At 52.3% G+C, this 17,217-nt stretch overlaps 1 protein-coding gene across 1 annotated transcript in view; it reads left to right on the top strand.

Moving 5' to 3' along the window:
• Window positions 1-232: 232 nt before the first annotated feature.
• Window positions 233-17,217, top strand: part of LOC121275121 (glycogen synthase kinase-3 alpha) — a gene marked incomplete at both ends in the record, with an annotated part of 28,061 nt that continues 11,076 nt past the window's right edge. The window contains 2 exons of the mRNA XM_041182538.1: window positions 233-363; window positions 8,117-8,223. Coding sequence (XP_041038472.1) covers window positions 233-363; window positions 8,117-8,223 — 238 coding nt within the window. The remainder of the gene's footprint in view (window positions 364-8,116; window positions 8,224-17,217) is intronic.

The raw sequence follows: 17,217 nt of genomic DNA, 5'->3' as shown, positions 1-17,217 counted from the left end.
GCACTGTCACTTGATCTATTGAAAAGACGCTTGCATTCTCAGGTGCGTATGATGAAATGCTGGACACGCACTTGGCGTTGGTGCAGGGACCACCGTGTGGATGCTCAGCCAGGCTGTGGTGTCCATGTGGTTGCAGAGCTGTTGTGTGTCGAGTAAGATTGAAAGTTCTATATTGTAGACAACCTACGAAAATGTGTGTGTGACATTTGAACCCTCTGCTGTGCCCTCACAGGTGTACATATACCAGTTATTCCGCAGTTTAGCGTATATCCATTCTCAGGGCGTCTGTCATCGAGACATTAAACCTCAGAACCTGTTAGTGGACCCCGAGACTGCTGTCCTCAAGCTCTGTGATTTCGGCAGGTAGGTCAGGCCAGTGTGGCCCTATTCACCTGAGTCTCGGTGGAGGTGGCAGGTTGGGGCGTGGTGGATGGGAAGCGGGGAAGGGGGTTACAGGTTGGGTGCCCGGAAAGGGGGAGAAGGGCTTCTCATGGGGCGATGTTATCTTGGGTGGGTGTGGCTGGTGGTGGGGTGTGAGATGAGAGTGACTGACCTTTTTAACATTTATTCACGGGGGTGTGGGCTTCGCTGGCTGGGCCCAGCATTTATTGCCCATCCCTAATTGCCCTTGAGAAGGTGGTGGTGAGCTACCTTCTTGAATCGCTGCAGTCCATGTGGTGTAGGTACACCCACAGTGCTGTTAGGGAGGGAGTTCCAGGATTTTGTCCATGAGGTGTAGGTACACCCACAGTGCTGTTAGGGAGGGAGTTCCAGGATTTTGTCCGTGTGGTGTAGGTACACCCATAGTGTTGTTAGGGAGGGAGTTCCAGGATTTTGTCCGTATGGTGTAGGTACACCCACTGTGCTGTTAGGGAGGGAGTTCCAGGATTTTGTCCATGTTGTGTAGGTACTCCCACAGCGCTGTTCGGGAGGGAGTTCCAGGATTTTGTCCACGTGGTGTAGGTACACCCACAGTGCCGTTAGGGAGGGAGTTCCAGGATTTTGTCCGTGTGGTGCAGGTACACCCACTGTGCTGTTAGGGAGGGAGTTCCAGGATTTTGTCCCTGTGGTGTAGGTACTCCCACAGCGCTGTTAGGGAGGGAGTTCCAGGATTTTGTCCATGTGGTGTAGGTACTCCCACAGCGCTGTTAGGGAGGGAGTTCCAGGATTTTGTCCGTGTGGTGTAGGTACACCCATAGAACTGTTAGGGAGGGAGTTCCAGGATTTTGTCCGTGTGGTGTAGGTACACCCATAGTGTTGTTAGGGAGGGAGTTCCAGGATTTTGTCCGTGTGGTGTAGGTACACCCACTGTGCTGTTAGGGAGGGAGTTCCATGATTTTGTCCATGTTGTGTAGGTACTCCCACAGCGCTGTTAGGGAGGGAGTTCCAGGATTTTGTCCATGTGGTGTAGGTACTCCCACAGCGCTGTTAGGGAGGGAGTTCCAGGATTTTGTTCGTGTGGTGTAGGTACACCCATTGTGGTGTTAGGGAGGGAGTTCCAGGATTTTGTCCGTGTGGTGTAGGTACACCCACTGTGCTGTTAGGGAGGGAGTTCCAGGATTTTGTCCGTGTGGTGTAGGTGCACCCACTGTGCTGTTAGGGAGGGAGTTCCAGGATTTTGTCCCTGTGGTGTAGGTACACCCACTGTGCTGTTAGGGAGGGAGTTCCAGGATTTTGTCCCTGTGGTGTAGGTACACCCACTGTGCTGTTAGGGAGGGAGTTCCAGGATTTTGACCCACCGACAGTGAAGGAACGGCCGATATATTTCCAAGTCAGGATTGTGAGTGACTTGGAGGGGAACTTCCAGATGGTGGTGTCCCCATGTGTCTGCTGCCCTTGTCCTTCCAGTGGTAGAGGTTGTGGGTTTGGAAGGTGCTGTCTAAGGAGCCTTGGTGAGTTCCTGCAGTGCATCTTGTAGATGGTACACACACTGCTGCTACTGTGCGTCGGTGGTGGAGGGAGTGAATGTTTGTGGATGTGGTGCCGATCAAGCGGGGCTGCTTTGTCCTGGATGGTGTCGAGCTTCTTGAGTGTTGTGGGAGCTGCACTCATCCAGGCAAGTGGGGAGTATTCCATCACACTCCTGACTTGTGCCTTGTAGATGGTAGACAGACTTTGGGGAGTCAGGAGGTGAGTTACTCTCTGCAGGATTCCCAGCCTCTGACCTGCTCTTGTAGCCACAGTATTTATATGACTAGTCCAGTTCAGTTTCTGGTCAATGGTAACCCCCAGGATGTTGATAGTGGGGGATTCAGTGTTGGTAAAGCCATTGAACAGCAAGAGGCGATGGTAGATTCTCTTTTGTTGGAGATGGTCATTTCCTGACACTTGTGTGGTGTGAATGTTACTTGCCACTTGTCAGCCCAAGCCTGGATATTGTCCAGGTCTTGCTGAATTTGGACATGGACTGCTTGAGTATCTGAGGAGTTGCAAATGGTGCTGAACATTGTGCAACCATCAGCGAACATCCCCACTTCTGACCTTATGATGGAAGGAAGGTCAGTGATGAAGCAGCTGAAGATGGTTGGGCCGAGGACAATACCCTGAGGAACTCCTGCAGTGATGTCCTGGAGCTGAGATGACTGACCTCCAACAACCACAACCATCTTCCTTTGTGCTGGGTATGACTCCAACCAGCGGAGAGTTTTCCCCCTGATTCCCATTGACTCCAGTTTTGCTGGGGCTCCTTGATGCCACACTCGGTCAAATGTTGCCTTGATGTCAAGGGCAGTCACTCTCACCCCACCTCAGGAGTTCAGCTCTTTTGTCCATGTTTGAACCAAGGCTGTAATGGGGTCAGGAGCTGTGACCCTGGCAGAACCCAAACTTAGCGTCAGTGAGCAGGTTATTGCTAAGCAAGTGCTGTTTGATAGCTCTGTAGTCCTGTGTTGTAGCTTCACCAGGTTGACACCTCATTTTTAGGTATACCTGGTGCTGCTCCTGACATGCCCTCCGGCACTCTTCATTGAACCAGGGTTGATCCCCTGGCTTGATGGTAATGGTAGAGAGGGGGATATGCTGGGCCATGAGGTTACAGATTGTGTTTGAGTACAATTCTGCTGCTGCTGATGGCCCACAGCACCTCATGGATGCCCAGTCTTGAGTTGCTAGATCTGTTTGAAATCTATCCCATTTAGCACGGTGATAGTGTCACACAACACGATGGGGGTATCCTCAATGTGAAGGTGGGACTTCGTCTCCACAGTGACTGTGTGGTGGTCACTCCTACCGATACTGTCATGGACAGATCCATCTGTGACAGGCAGGTTGGTGAGGATGAGGTCAAGTATGTTTTTCCCTCTTGTTGGTTCCCTCAGCACCTGTCCCAGACCCAGTCTAGCAGCAATGTCCTATAGGACTCGGCCAGCTTGGTCAGTAGTGGTGCTACCGAGACACTCTTGGTGATGGACATTGAAGTCCCCACCCAGAGTACATTCTGCACCCTCAGTGCTTCCTCCAAGTGATGTTCAACATGGAGGAAGCACTGATTCATCAGCTGAGGGAGGGTGGGACGTGGTCATCAGCAGGAGGTTTCCTTACCCATGTTTAACCTGATGAGAATTCCTGGGGTCCGGAGTGGATGTTGAGGACTCTCCTGACTGTATGTCACTGTGTCACCATCTCTGCTGAGTCTGTCCTGCTGGTGGGACAGGACAACCCCAGGGATGGTGATGGGGGTGTCTGGGACATTGTCTGTAAGGGATGATAAGCATCATATGATTGACAATCAAGGCAGCATTTGACCGAGCGTGGCATCAAGGAGCCCCAGCAAAACTGGAGTCAATGGGAATCAAATGGGGGAGGGGGAGAGACACTGAGTGAGAGGGGGAGGGGGAGAGACACTGAGTGAGAGGGGGAGGGGGAGAGACACTGAGTGAGAGGGGGAGGGGGAGAGACACTGAGTGAGAGGGGGAGGGGGAGAGACACTGAGTGAGAGGGGGAGGGGGAGAGACACTGAGTGAGAGGGGGAGGGGGAGAGACACTGAGTGAGAGGGGGAGGGGGAGAGACACTGAGTGAGAGGGGGAGGGGGAGAGACACTGAGTGAGAGGGGGAGGGGGAGAGACACTGAGTGAGAGGGGGAGGGGGAGAGACACTGAGTGAGAGGGGGAGGGGGAGAGACACTGAGTGGGAGGGGGAGGGGGGAGAGACACTGAGTGGGAGGGGGGAGGGGGAGAGACACTGAGTGGGAGGGGGAGGGGGAGAGACACTGAGTGGGAGGGGGAGAGACACTGAGTGGGAGGGGGAGAGACACTGAGTGGGAGGGGGAGGGGGAGAGACACTGAGTGGGAGGGGGAGAGACACTGAGTGGGAGGGGGAGGGGGAGAGACACTGAGTGGGAGGGGGAGAGACACTGAGTGGGAGGGGGAGAGACACTGAGTGGGAGGGGGAGGGGGAGAGACACTGAGTGGGAGGGGGAGAGACACTGAGTGGGAGGGGGAGGGGGAGAGACACTGAGTGGGAGGGGGAGAGACACTGAGTGGGAGGGGGAGGGGGAGAGACACTGAGTGGGAGGGGGAGGGGGAGAGACACTGAGTGGGAGGGGGAGAGACACTGAGTGGGAGGGGGAGGGGGAGAGACACTGAGTGGGAGGGGGAGAGACACTGAGTGGGAGGGGGAGGGGGAGAGACACTGAGTGGGAGGGGGAGGGGGAGAGACACTGAGTGGGAGGGGGAGAGCCACTGAGTGGGAGGGGGAGGGGGAGAGACACTGAGTGGGAGGGGGAGGGGGAGAGACACTGAGTGGGAGGGGGAGGGGGAGAGACACTGAGTGGGAGGGGGAGGGGGAGAGACACTGAGTGGGAGGGGGAGGGGGAGGGACACTGAGTGGCAGGGGGAGGGACACTGAGGGGGAGGGGGTGATGCTAGTCGTGTGTGTGATGGTGTTTTGTGTGGAGGTGATAGTGAGTCTGTGTTAGAGTTTCCTGTTTTCACTCACTCCCCAGGATGTTGGTGCTGGGGGAATCAGTATTGGCCGTGTCATTGCAGATCAAGGGGAGCTGGTCAGACTCCCCCCACCAGCCGGAGCTGGTCATTGCCTGGCAGGATGAGGTTCCCCTCGTGGTACAGGATGAGGTTCCCCTCGTGGTACAGGATGAGGTTCCCCTCGTGGTACAGGATGAGGTTCCCCTCGTGGTACAGGATGAGGTTCCCCAGAGATAAAAACAAAAAAACTGCGGATGCTGGAAATCCAAAACAAAAACAGAATTACCTGGAAAAACTCAGCAGGTCTGGCAGCATCGGCGGAGAAGAAAAGAGTTGACGTTTCGAGTCCTCATGACCCTTCAACAGAACTTGAGTGAATCCAAGAAAGTGTTGGAATATAAACTGGTTTAAGGTGTGTTTGGGGTTGGGGGACGGGGTTTGGAGTTGGGGGAGAGAAGTGGAGGGGGGGTGTGGTTGTAGGGACAAACAAGCAGTGATAGAAGCAGATCATCAAACCATGTCACAGACAAAAGAACACAGAGGTGTTAAAGTTGGTGATATTATCTAAATGAATGTGCTAATTAAGAATGGATGGTAGGGCACTCAAGGTATACCTCTAGTGGGGGTGGGGGGAGCATAAAAGATTTAAAAATATTTAAAAATAATGGAAATAGGTGGGAAAAGAAAAATCTATATAACTTATTGGAAAAAACAAAAGGAAGGGGGAAGAAACAGGAAGGAGGTGGGGATGGTGGAGGGAGGTCAAGACCTAAAGTTGTTGAATTCAATATTCAGTCCGGAAGGCTGTAAAGTGCCTAGTCGGAAGATGAGGTGTTGTTCCTCCAGTTTGCGTTGGGCTTCACCGGAACAATGCAGCAAGCCAAGGACAGACATGTGGGCAAGAGAGCAGGGTGGAGTGTTAAAATGGCAAGCGACAGGGAGGTTTGGGTCATTCTTGCGGACAGACCGCAGGTGTTCTGCAAAGCGGTCGCCCAGGTTACGTTTGGTCACTCCAATGTAGAGGAAACCGCATTGGGAGCAACGAATGCAGTAGACTAAGTTGGGGGAAATGCAAGTGAAATGCTGCTTCACTTGAAAGGAGTGTTTGGGCCCTTGGACGGTGAGGAGAGAGGAAGTGGCAGGTGTTGCATCTTTTGCGTGGGCATGGGGTGGTGCCATAGGAGGGGGTTGAGGAGTAGGAGGTGATGGAGGAGTGGACCAGGGTGTCCCGGAGGGAACGATCCCTACGGAATGCCGAGGTGGGGGGTGAAGGGAAGATGTGTTTGGTGGTGGCATCATGCTAGAGTTCGCGGAAATGGCAGAGGATGATCCTTTGAATGCGGAGGCTGGTGGGGTGATAAGTGAGGACAAGGGGGACCCTATCATGTTTCTGGGAGGGAGGAGAAGGCGTGAGGGCAGATGCGCGGGAGATGGGCCGGACACGGTTGAGGGCCCTGTCAACGACCGTGGGTGGAAAACCTTCACACCCCCCTCGGCATTCCGTAGGGATCGTTCCCTCCGGGACACCCTGGTCCACTCCTCCATCACCCCCTACTCCTCAACCCCCTCCTATGGCACCACCCCATGCCCATGCAAAATATGTAACGCCTGCCCCTTCACTTCCTCTCTCCTCACCGTCCAAGGGCCCAAACACTCCTTTCAAGTGAAGCAACATTTCACTTGCGTTTACCACCAATTTAGTCTACTGCATTCACTGCTCCCAATGTGGTCTCCTCTACATTGGAGAGACCAAATGCAGACTGGGTGACCACTTTGCAGAACACCTGCGGTCTGTCCGCTAGAATGACCCAGACCTCCCTGTCGCTTGCCATTTTAACACTCCACCCTGCTCTTTTGCCCACATGTCTGTCCTTGGCTTGCTGCATTGTTCCAGTGAAGCCCAATGCAAACTGGGGGAACAGCACCTCATCTTCCGACTAAGCACTTTACAGCCTTCCGGACTGAATATTGAATTCAACAACTTTAGGTCTTGAGCTCTCTCCTCCATCCCCACCCCCTTTCTGTTTCTTCCCCTTTCCTTTTCATTTTTCCAATAAATTATATAGATTTTTCTTTTCCCACCTATTTTCATTATTTTTAAATATTTTTAAATCTTTTATGCTCCCCCCACCCCCACTAGAGCTATACCTTGAGTGCCCTACCATCCATTCTTAATTAGCACATTCATTTAGATGATATCACCAACTTCAACACCTCTGTGTTCTTTTGTTCCTTTGTCTGTGACATTTTTGATGATCTGCTTCTATCACTACTTGTTTGTCCCAACAACCACACCCCCCCCACACCACCACCTCCCCCCACACCCCCCCCCCCCCGCCCACACACACACACCCTAAACCAGCTTATATTTCGCCCCTTTCTTGGATTCACTCAAGTTCTGTCGAAGGGTCATGAGGACTCGAAACGTCAACTCTTTTCTTCTCCGCCGATGCTGCCAGACCTGCTGAGTTTTTCCAGGTAATTCTGTTTTTCTTTTATGAGGTTCCCCTTGTCGCGCAGGATGAGGTGCCCCTTGTCGCGCAGGATGAGGTGCCCCTTGTCGCGCAGGATGAGGTGCCCCTTGTCGCGCAGGATGAGGTGCCCCTTGTCGCGCAGGATGAGGTGCCCCTTGTCGCGCAGGATGAGGTGCCCCTTGTCGCGCAGGATGAGGTGCCCCTTGTCGCGCAGGATGAGGTGCCCCTTGTCGCGCAGGATGAGGTGCCCCTTGTCGCGCAGGATGAGGTGCCCCTTGTTGCGCAGGATGAGGTGCCCCTTGTCGCGCAGGATGAGGTGCCCCTTGTCGCGCAGGATGAGGTGCCCCTTGTCGCGCAGGATGAGGTGCCCCTTGTCGCGCAGGATGAGGTGCCCCTTGTCGCGCAGGATGTTCTGGCTCAGTATATGGAGCCAGTCCACTGGATATGTTCACCTCTCAGCTGTTGGCTGCTGCTTGCCCTGTGGTGTGAGAGGATCCTGGGGAGCGCGAGAGTAATTGTGACCCCCCCTTCACTCCAGGCCGCTTACAGACTGGACATCCAGTGATGGGCCCCTGACAGAGAGGATAATAACCTGACTGAAACCATGTCCCTGGCTGATGTAGTTTCAATCATTCGCTGCTTTCACTGTTCCTGTACATGAAGAGAGAGGGAGCTCTCTGCCCGATCAGCCTAACATTGTGTGTTTCTATTGACTGCAGCGCAAAGCAGCTCATCAGGGGAGAGCCCAATGTCTCCTACATCTGCTCCCGCTATTACCGAGCACCAGAGCTGATATTCGGAGCAACTGACTACACGTCAAATATTGGTGAGCAATGGAGAGGGAGGGGCTGATGGAGGGGAGGCAGAGGCTGAGAGGGAGGGAGGGGAGGCAGAGGCTGAGAGGGAGGGAGGGGAGGCAGAGGCTGAGGGAGGGAGGGGAGGCAGGGGCAGAGGCTGAGGGAGGGAGGGGAGGCAGGGGCAGAGGCTGAGGGGGGGAGGGGAGGCAGAGGCTGAGAGGGAGGGAGGGGTTGAGAGGGAGGGAGGGGAGGCAGAGGCTGGGAGGGAGGAGGAAGGGGGGGCAGAGAGGGAGGAGGAGGAAGGGGGGGCAGAGAGGGAGGAGGAGGAAGGGAGGGGCAGAGAGGGAGGAGGAGGAAGGGAGGGGCAGAGAGGGAGGAGGAGGAAGGGAGGGGCAGAGAGGGAGGAGGAGGAAGGGAGGGGCAGAGAGGGAGGAGGAGGAAGGGAGGGGCAGAGAGGGAGGAGGAGGAAGGGGGGGCAGAGAGGGAGGAGGAGGAAGGGAGGGGCAGAGAGGGAGGAGGAGGAAGGGGGGGCAGAGAGGGAGGAGGAGGAAGGGAGGGGCAGAGAGGGAGGAGGAGGAAGGGAGGGGCAGAGAGGGAGGAGGAGGAAGGGAGGGGCAGAGAGGGAGGTAGAGGAAGGGAGGGGCAGAGAGGGAGGAGGAGGAAGGGAGGGGCAGAGAGGGAGGAGGAGGAAGGGGGGGCAGAGAGGGAGGAGGAGGAAGGGAGGGGCAGAGAGGGAGGAGGAGGAAGGGGGGGGCAGAGAGGGAGGAGGAGGAAGGGAGGGGCAGAGAGGGAGGAGGAGGAAGGGAGGGGCAGAGAGGGAGGAGGAGGAAGGGGGGGCAGAGAGGGAGGAGGAGGAAGGGAGGGGCAGAGAGGGAGGAGGAGGAAGGGGGGGCAGAGAGGGAGGAGGAGGAAGGGGGGGCAGAGAGGGAGGAGGAGGAAGGGAGGGAGGGGCAGAGAGGGAGGAGGAGGAAGGGAGGGAGGGGTTGGGGGGAGACAGCAGCATGCTCCTGCCCCGGCCCCACTTCCATTCACAGGCCACCCCCTTTGTCCCAGGTTTTGTCATTTGAATATTTAACTTTGTGCTCTCCACCCACCTGTCCAAAGCATTAACACGCTTCGGAGATAGGAGTGGCCCTTGTTGCTACCCCTGCAGTTAACCAGGCCTGTACTCCTGCAATTTCTAAACAACTCTCCTGTCTGCTCTGTCCCTAAAGGGATCTTGTCACCATGCAGCTCCTGCCCCTTTCACACCAAGGGCTGTAATTTGGCTTCAATTCCTAACAGCTAGTAATTTATCAGATACCTTTCGAAGGTTCGTGTACACAATGTCGACTGTCCTCGTCCAGCCCACCAGCTCTTCACAAACTCCAAACCATTGAGCACCATTTGCCTTTGATAAACACTTGCTGGCTTTCCTTCACTGGGCTGCTCTTGTCCAAGAGGCTGTGCATTTTCTCCAGCATTCTCGCCTTGGAAAGCTTCCCCACTGCGGAGGTTAAACTGACTGGCCTTGCGATGAAAGGGGGGTTACCCTTATGAGGAAGGGTTGAGCAGGCTGGGCCTGTACCCATTGGAGGTTAGAAGGATGAGAGGTGATCTTATTGAAAGGTGGAAGATCCTGAGGGGATTTGACAGGGGGAGACTGAGAAGGAGGTTTCCTCTCGTGGGAGAATCTAGAAGTAGGGGGCACACAGTTTAAATGGAGACGGGGAGAAATTCCTTCTCACTGAGGGTCCTTGATGTTTGGAATACCCTTCCCCAGAGAGCAGCGGGGGCTGGCTCAGTGAATATATTCTAGGATGAGTTAGACAGGTTTCTGATCACCAAGGGATTGGAGGGTTCTGCTGCTACTTCTTCTGGTGTAACGTTCTGTAGTTGCTGGGCTGACCCTTCACGTCCTTCTTGAACATTTATAATTCCCCAGTCCTCTGGCACCACCCATGTATCTGAGGAGATTTGGAAGATTGTGAGAGAGAAGAGGCAGTGGCTTCGTGGCGATGTCACTAGACAAGCGATCCAAAGGCCCAGACTAACGCTCTGGGTACACAGTCCAACTGGTGGAATTTAAACTCAGATAATGAATCTGGAATTATGAAGCTAGTCTTGGCAATAGGGACCAGGAAACCATTGTCGATTGTTGTAAAAACCCATCTGGGTCACTAATGCCCCATTAGGGGAGGGAAATCTGCCCTCCTTACCCGGTCTGGCCTACATGTGACTCCAGACACACAGCCATGTGGTTGACTCATTATTGGTCTCTGAAGTGGCCGAGCGAGACTCTCAGTTACATCAAACTGTTGCCAAGTCTAAAAAGAATGAAACTGGACAGGCCACCTGGTGTTGACCCATATATCGCCGTTCCCTCACTGTCGTTGAGTCAAAATCCTGGAACTCCCTCCCTAACAGCACTGTGGGTGTACCTACACCACACGGTCAAAATCCTGGAACTCCCTCCCTAACACCACAGTGGGTGTACCTACACCACACGGACAAAATCCTGGAACTCCCTCCCTAACAGCACTGTGGGTGTACCTACACCACACGGACAAAATCCTGGAACTCCCTCCCTAACAGCACTGTGGGTGTACCTACACCACACGGACAATATCCTGGAACTCCCTCCCTAACAACACTGTGGGTTTACCTACACCACAGGGACTGCAGCAGTTCAAGAAAGCAGCTCACCACCACCTTCTCAAGGGGCAATTAGGGATGGGCAATAAATGCTGGTCTAGACAGCAATACCTGCTTTCTATGAATAAAAAAGAGGACCATTTACACACAGTGAATTAGCTATGTACCTGTCCCCGGAAATGTATGCACTGTCCCTTACGCCTCCACATTACTCAGCAATTTACACACTGTCCCTTACCCTCCACATTACTCAGCAATTTACACACTGTCCCTTACCCCTCCACATTACCCAGTGATTTACACACTGTCCCTTACCCCTCCACATTACTCAGCAATTTACACACTTTCCCTTACCCCTCCACATTATCCAGCAATTTACACACTGTCCCTTACCCTCCATATTACTCAGCAATTTACACACTGTCCCTTACCCCTCCACATTACCCAGTGATTTACACACTGTCCCTTACCCCTCCACATTACTCAGCAATTTACACACTTTCCCTTACCCCTCCACATTATCCAGCAATTTACACACTGTCCCTTACCCCTCCACATTACCCAGTGATTTACACACTGTCCCTTACCCCTCCACATTACTCAGCAATTTACACACTGTCCCTTACCCTCCACATTACCCAGTGATTTACACACTGTCCCTTACCCCTCCACATTACTCAGCAATTTACACACTTTCCCTTACCCCTCCACATTATCCAGCAATTTACACACTGTCCCTTACCCCTCCACATTACCCAGTGATTTACACACTGTCCCTTACCCCTCCATGTTACCCAGTGATTTACACATTGTCCCTTACCTCTCCATGTTACCCAGTGATTTACACACTGTCCCTTACCCCTCCACGTTACCCGGTGATTTACACACTTTCCCTTACCCCTCCACATTATCCAGCAATTTACACACTGTCCCTTACCCCTCCACATTACCCAGTGATTTACACACTGTCCCTTACCCTCCACATTACCCAGCAATTTACACACTGTCCCTTACCCTCCACATTACTCAGCAATTTACACACTGTCCCTTACCCCTCCACATTACCCAGTGATTTACACACTGTCCCTTACCCCTCCACATTATCCAGCAATTTACACACTGTCCCTTACCCCTCCACATTACCCAGTGATTTACACACTGTCCCTTACCCCTCCACATTACTCAGCAATTTACACACTGTCCCTTACCCCTCCACATTACCCAGTGATTTACACACTGTCCCTTACCCCTCCACATTACCCAGTGATTTACACACTGTCCCTTCTCTCCACCTCCACCCCCCCCCCCCCCCCCCCCCCCCCCCCCCCCCCCCCCCACCACCCCTCCATCGTTAGGGGAACCAGTAGATGTGATATATTCCAAATGACTTTTGACAATGTCCTATACATGAGGCTCCCTAATAAGATAAGAGCCCATGGTGCTGGGGGTGGTATATTCGCATGAGCAGAGGATTGGCTAACTCATAGAAGACAGAGAGCTGGGATAAGGAGGGAGCATTTTCAGGTTGGCATGCTGTAACTAGTGGAGTGCCACAGGGATCAGTGCTGGGGCCTCAGTTATTTATAATATATATTCATGATTTAGATGAGGGAAGTGAATGTACTATCACCAAGTTTATGGATGATACAAAAATAGGCAGGAAGGCAAGTGGTGAGGCTGACACACGGAGTGTACAGAGGGATAGAGACAGGGTAAGTGAGTGGGCAAAAGAGTGGCAGATGGAATATAACGTGGCAAAGTGTGAGGTTATGCACTTTGGCAGGAAGAATAGAGGAGCTGAATATTATTTAAATGGAGAAAGACTGCAGAAAGCTGCAGCACAGAGGGATTTGGGGATTCCTTGTGCATGAATCCCAAAAAGCTAACATACAAGTTCAACAGGTAATAGGGAAAGCAGATAGGATGTTGGCCTTTATTTCAAAGGGAATGGAGTATACAAATAGGGAAGTCTTGCTAAAACTATACAAGGCACCAGTTAGACCACACCTAGAATACTGTGAACAGTTTTGGTTCCTTTATCTAAGGAAAGATGTACTGGCATTGGAGGCAGTCCAGAGAAGGTTCTCTAGGTTGAACCCGGGTATGGGGGGTTTCTCTTATGAGGAGAGGTTGAGTAGGCTGGGCCTGTACTCATTGGAGTTTAGAAGAATGAGAGGTGACCTTATTGAAACATATAAGATTCTTAGGGGGTTTGACAGGTTAGATGCTGAGAGGTTGTTTCCCCTTGTGGGAGAGTCTAGGACCAGAGGGCATAATCTCAGAGTAACGGGGTCACCCACTTAAACAGAGATGAGGAGGAATTTCTTCTCTCAGAGGGTAGTGAATCAGTGGAATTCTTTACCATAGAGGGCTGTAGAGGCTGGGTTGTTAAGTATATTTAAGGCTGAGATAGACAGATTTTTAATCAGGAAGGGAATCAAGGGTTACGGGGAAAGGCAGCAAAGTGAAGTTGAGGATATTCAGATCAGCCATGATCTCATTGAATGGCAGAGCAGACTCAATGGGCCAAATGGCCTACTTCTGCTCCTATGTCTTATGGTCTTAAGTAATTTACACACTGTCCCTTACCCCTCCACTTTACCCAGTGATTTACACCTTGTCCCTTACTCCTCCATGTTACCCAGTGATTTACACACGGTCCCTTAGCCCTCCACGTTACCCAGTGATTTACCCCTTGTCCCTTACTCCTCCATGTTACCCAGTGATTTACACACGGTCCCTTAGCCCTGCATGTTACCCGGTGATTTACACATTGTCCCTTACCCCCTCCATGTTACCCGGTGATTTACACATTGTCCCTTACCCCCTCCATGTTACCCGGTGATTTACACATTGTCCCTTACACCCGGTGACTTACACATTGTCCCTTACCCCTCCACATCACCCAGTGATTTACACACTGTCCCTTACCCCTCCACGTTACCTGGTGATTTACACACTGTCCCTTACCCCTCCACGTTACCCGGTGATTTACACATTGTCCCTTACCCCACCACGTTATCCGGTGATTTACAAACTGTCCCTTACCCCTCCATGTTATCCGGTGATTTAAACACTGTCCCTTACCCCTCCATGTTACCCGGTGATTTACACATTGTCCCTTACCCCCTCCATGTTACCCGGTGATTTACACATTGTCCCTTACACCCAGTGATTTACACACTGTCCCTTACCCCTCCACGTTACCTGGTGATTTACACACTGTCCCTTACCCCTCCACGTTACCCGGTGATTTACACATTGTCCCTTACCCCTCCATGTTACCCGGTGATTTACACACTGTTCCTTACCCCTCCACGTTACCCGGTGATTTACACACTGTCCCTTACCCCTCCACGTTACCCAGTGATTTACACACGGTCCCTTAGCCTTCCACGTTACCCAGTGATTTACCCCTTGTCCCTTACTCCTCCATGTTACCCAGTGATTTACACACGGTCCCTTAGCCCTGCATGTTACCCGGTGATTTACACATTGTCCCTTACCCCCTCCATGTTACCCGGTGATTTACACATTGTCCCTTACCCCCTCCATGTTACCCGGTGATTTACACATTGTCCCTTACCCCCTCCATGTTACCCGGTGATTTACACATTGTCCCTTACCCCTCCACGTTATCCGGTGATTTACAAACTGTCCCTTACCCCTCCATGTTATCCGGTGATTTACACACTGTCCCTTACCCCTCCATGTTACCCGGTGATTTACACATTGTCCCTGACACCCGGTGATTTACACATTGTCCCTTACCCTTCCACTTCACCCAGTGATTTACACACTGTCCCTTACCCCTCCACGTTACCTGGTGATTTACACACTGTCCCTTACCCCTCCACGTTACCCGGTGATTTACACATTGTCCCTTACCCCTCCATGTTACCCGGTGATTTACACATTGTCCCTTACACCCGGTGATTTACACATTGTCCCTTACCCCTCCACATCACCCAGTGATTTACACACTGTCCCTTACCCCTGCACGTTACCTGGTGATTTACACACTGTCCCTTACCCCTCCATATTACCCAGTGATTTACACACTGTCCCTTACCCCTCCACGTTACCCAGTGATTTACACACTGTCCCTTACCCCTCCACATTGCACACTGTCCCTTACCCCTCCATGTTACCCAGTGATTTACACACTGTCCCTTACCCCTCCACGTTACCCAGTGATTTACACACTGTCCCTTACCCCTCCATGTTACCCAGTGATTTACACATTGTCCCTTACCTCTCCATGTTACCCAGTGATTTACACACTGTCCCTTACCCCTCCATATTACCCAGTGATTTACACACTGTCCCTTACCCCTCCACGTTACCCAGTGATTTACACACTGTCCCTTACCCCTCCACATTGCACACTGTCCCTTACCCCTCCATGTTACCCAGTGATTTACACACTGTCCCTTACCCCTCCACGTTACCCGGTGATTTACACACTGTCCCTTACCCCTCCACGTTACCCGGTGATTTACACACTGTCCCTTACCCCTCCGCGTTACCTGGCGATTTACACGCTGTCCCTTACCCCTCCGCCTTACCCGGTGATTTACACACTGTCCCTTACCCCTCCATGTTACCCGGTGATTTACACACTGTCCCTTACCCCTCCATGTTACCCAGTGATTTACACATTGTCCCTTACCCCCTCCATGTTACCCGGTGATTTACACATTGTCCATACACCCAGTGATTTACACATTGTCCTTTACCCCTCCACATCACCCAGTGATTTACACACTGTCCCTTACCCCTCCACATTACCTGGTGATTTACAAACTGTCCCTTACCCCTCCACGTTACCCGGTGATTTACACACTGTCCCTTACCCCTCCACGTTACCCGGTGATTTACACACTGTCCCTTACCCCTCCACATTGCACACTGTCCCTTACCCCTCCATGTTACCCAGTGATTTACACACTGTCCCTTACCCCTCCACGTTACCCGGTGATTTACACACTGTCCCTTACCCCTCCATGTTACCCAGTGATTTACACATTGTCCCTTACCTCTCCATGTTACCCAGTGATTTACACACTGTCCCTTACCCCTCCACGTTACCCGGTGATTTACACACTGTCCCTTACCCCTCCATGTTACCCGGTGATTTACACATTGTCCCTTACCCCCTCCACGTTACCCTGTGATTTACACACTGTTCCTTACCCCTCCACGTTACCCGGTGATTTACACACTGTCCCTTACCCCTCCACGTTACCCTGTGATTGACACACTGTCCCTTACCCCACTGCGTTACCTGGCGATTTACACACTGTCCCTTACCCCTCCGCCTTACCCGGTGATTTACACACTGTCCCTTACCCCTCCATGTTACCCGGTGATTTACACATTGTCACTTACCCCCTCCATGTTACCCGGTGATTTACACATTATCCCTTACCCCTCCACGTTACCCGGTGATTTACACACTGTCCCTTACCCCTCCATGTTACCCGGTGATTTACACATTATGCCTACTCCCTCCATGTTACCCGGTGATTTACACATTGTCCCTTACCCCTTCCATGTTACCCGGTGATTTACACATTGTCTCTTCCACCCGGTGATTTACACATTGTCCCATACCCTTCCACATCACCCAGTGATTTACACACTGTCCCTTACCCCTCCACGTTACCTGGTGATTTACAAACTGTCCCTTTCCCCTCCACATTACCCGGTGATTTACACATTGTCCCTTACCCCTCCACGTTACCCGGTGATTTACACATTGTCCCTTACCCCCTCCATGTTACCTGGTGATTTACACATTGTCCCCTACACCCGGTGACTTACACATTGTCCCTTACCCCTCCACATCACCCAGTGATTTACACACTGTCCCTTACCCCTCCGCGTTACCTGGTGATTTACACACTGTCCCTTACCCCTCCACGTTACCTAGTGATTTACACACTGTCCCTTACCCCCTCCATGTTACCCAGTGATTTACACATTGTCCATACACCCAGTGATTTACACATTGTCCTTTACCCCTCCACATCACCCAGTGATTTACACACTGTCCCTTACCCCTCCACATTACCTGGTGATTTACACATTGTCCCTTACCCCTCCACGTTACCCGGTGATTTACACACTGTCCCTTACCCCTCCATGTTACCCGGTGATTTACACATTATGCCTACTCCCTCCATGTTACCCGGTGATTTACACATTGTCCCTTACCCCTTCCATGTTACCCGGTGATTTACACATTGTCTCTTACACCCGGTGATTTACACATTGTCCCTTACCCTTCCACATCACCCAGTGATTTACACACTGTCCCTTACCCCTCCACGTTACCTGGTGATTTACAAACTGTCCCTTACCCCTCCACATTACCCGGTGATTTA

This window comes from Carcharodon carcharias, unplaced genomic scaffold (assembly GCF_017639515.1).
Source record: "Carcharodon carcharias isolate sCarCar2 unplaced genomic scaffold, sCarCar2.pri scaffold_1027_ctg1, whole genome shotgun sequence".
Lineage (NCBI taxonomy): Eukaryota > Metazoa > Chordata > Chondrichthyes > Lamniformes > Lamnidae > Carcharodon > Carcharodon carcharias.
The sequence above is the reverse complement of the archived record's forward strand: the minus strand, read 5'-3'. Positions and strand labels throughout refer to the sequence as shown.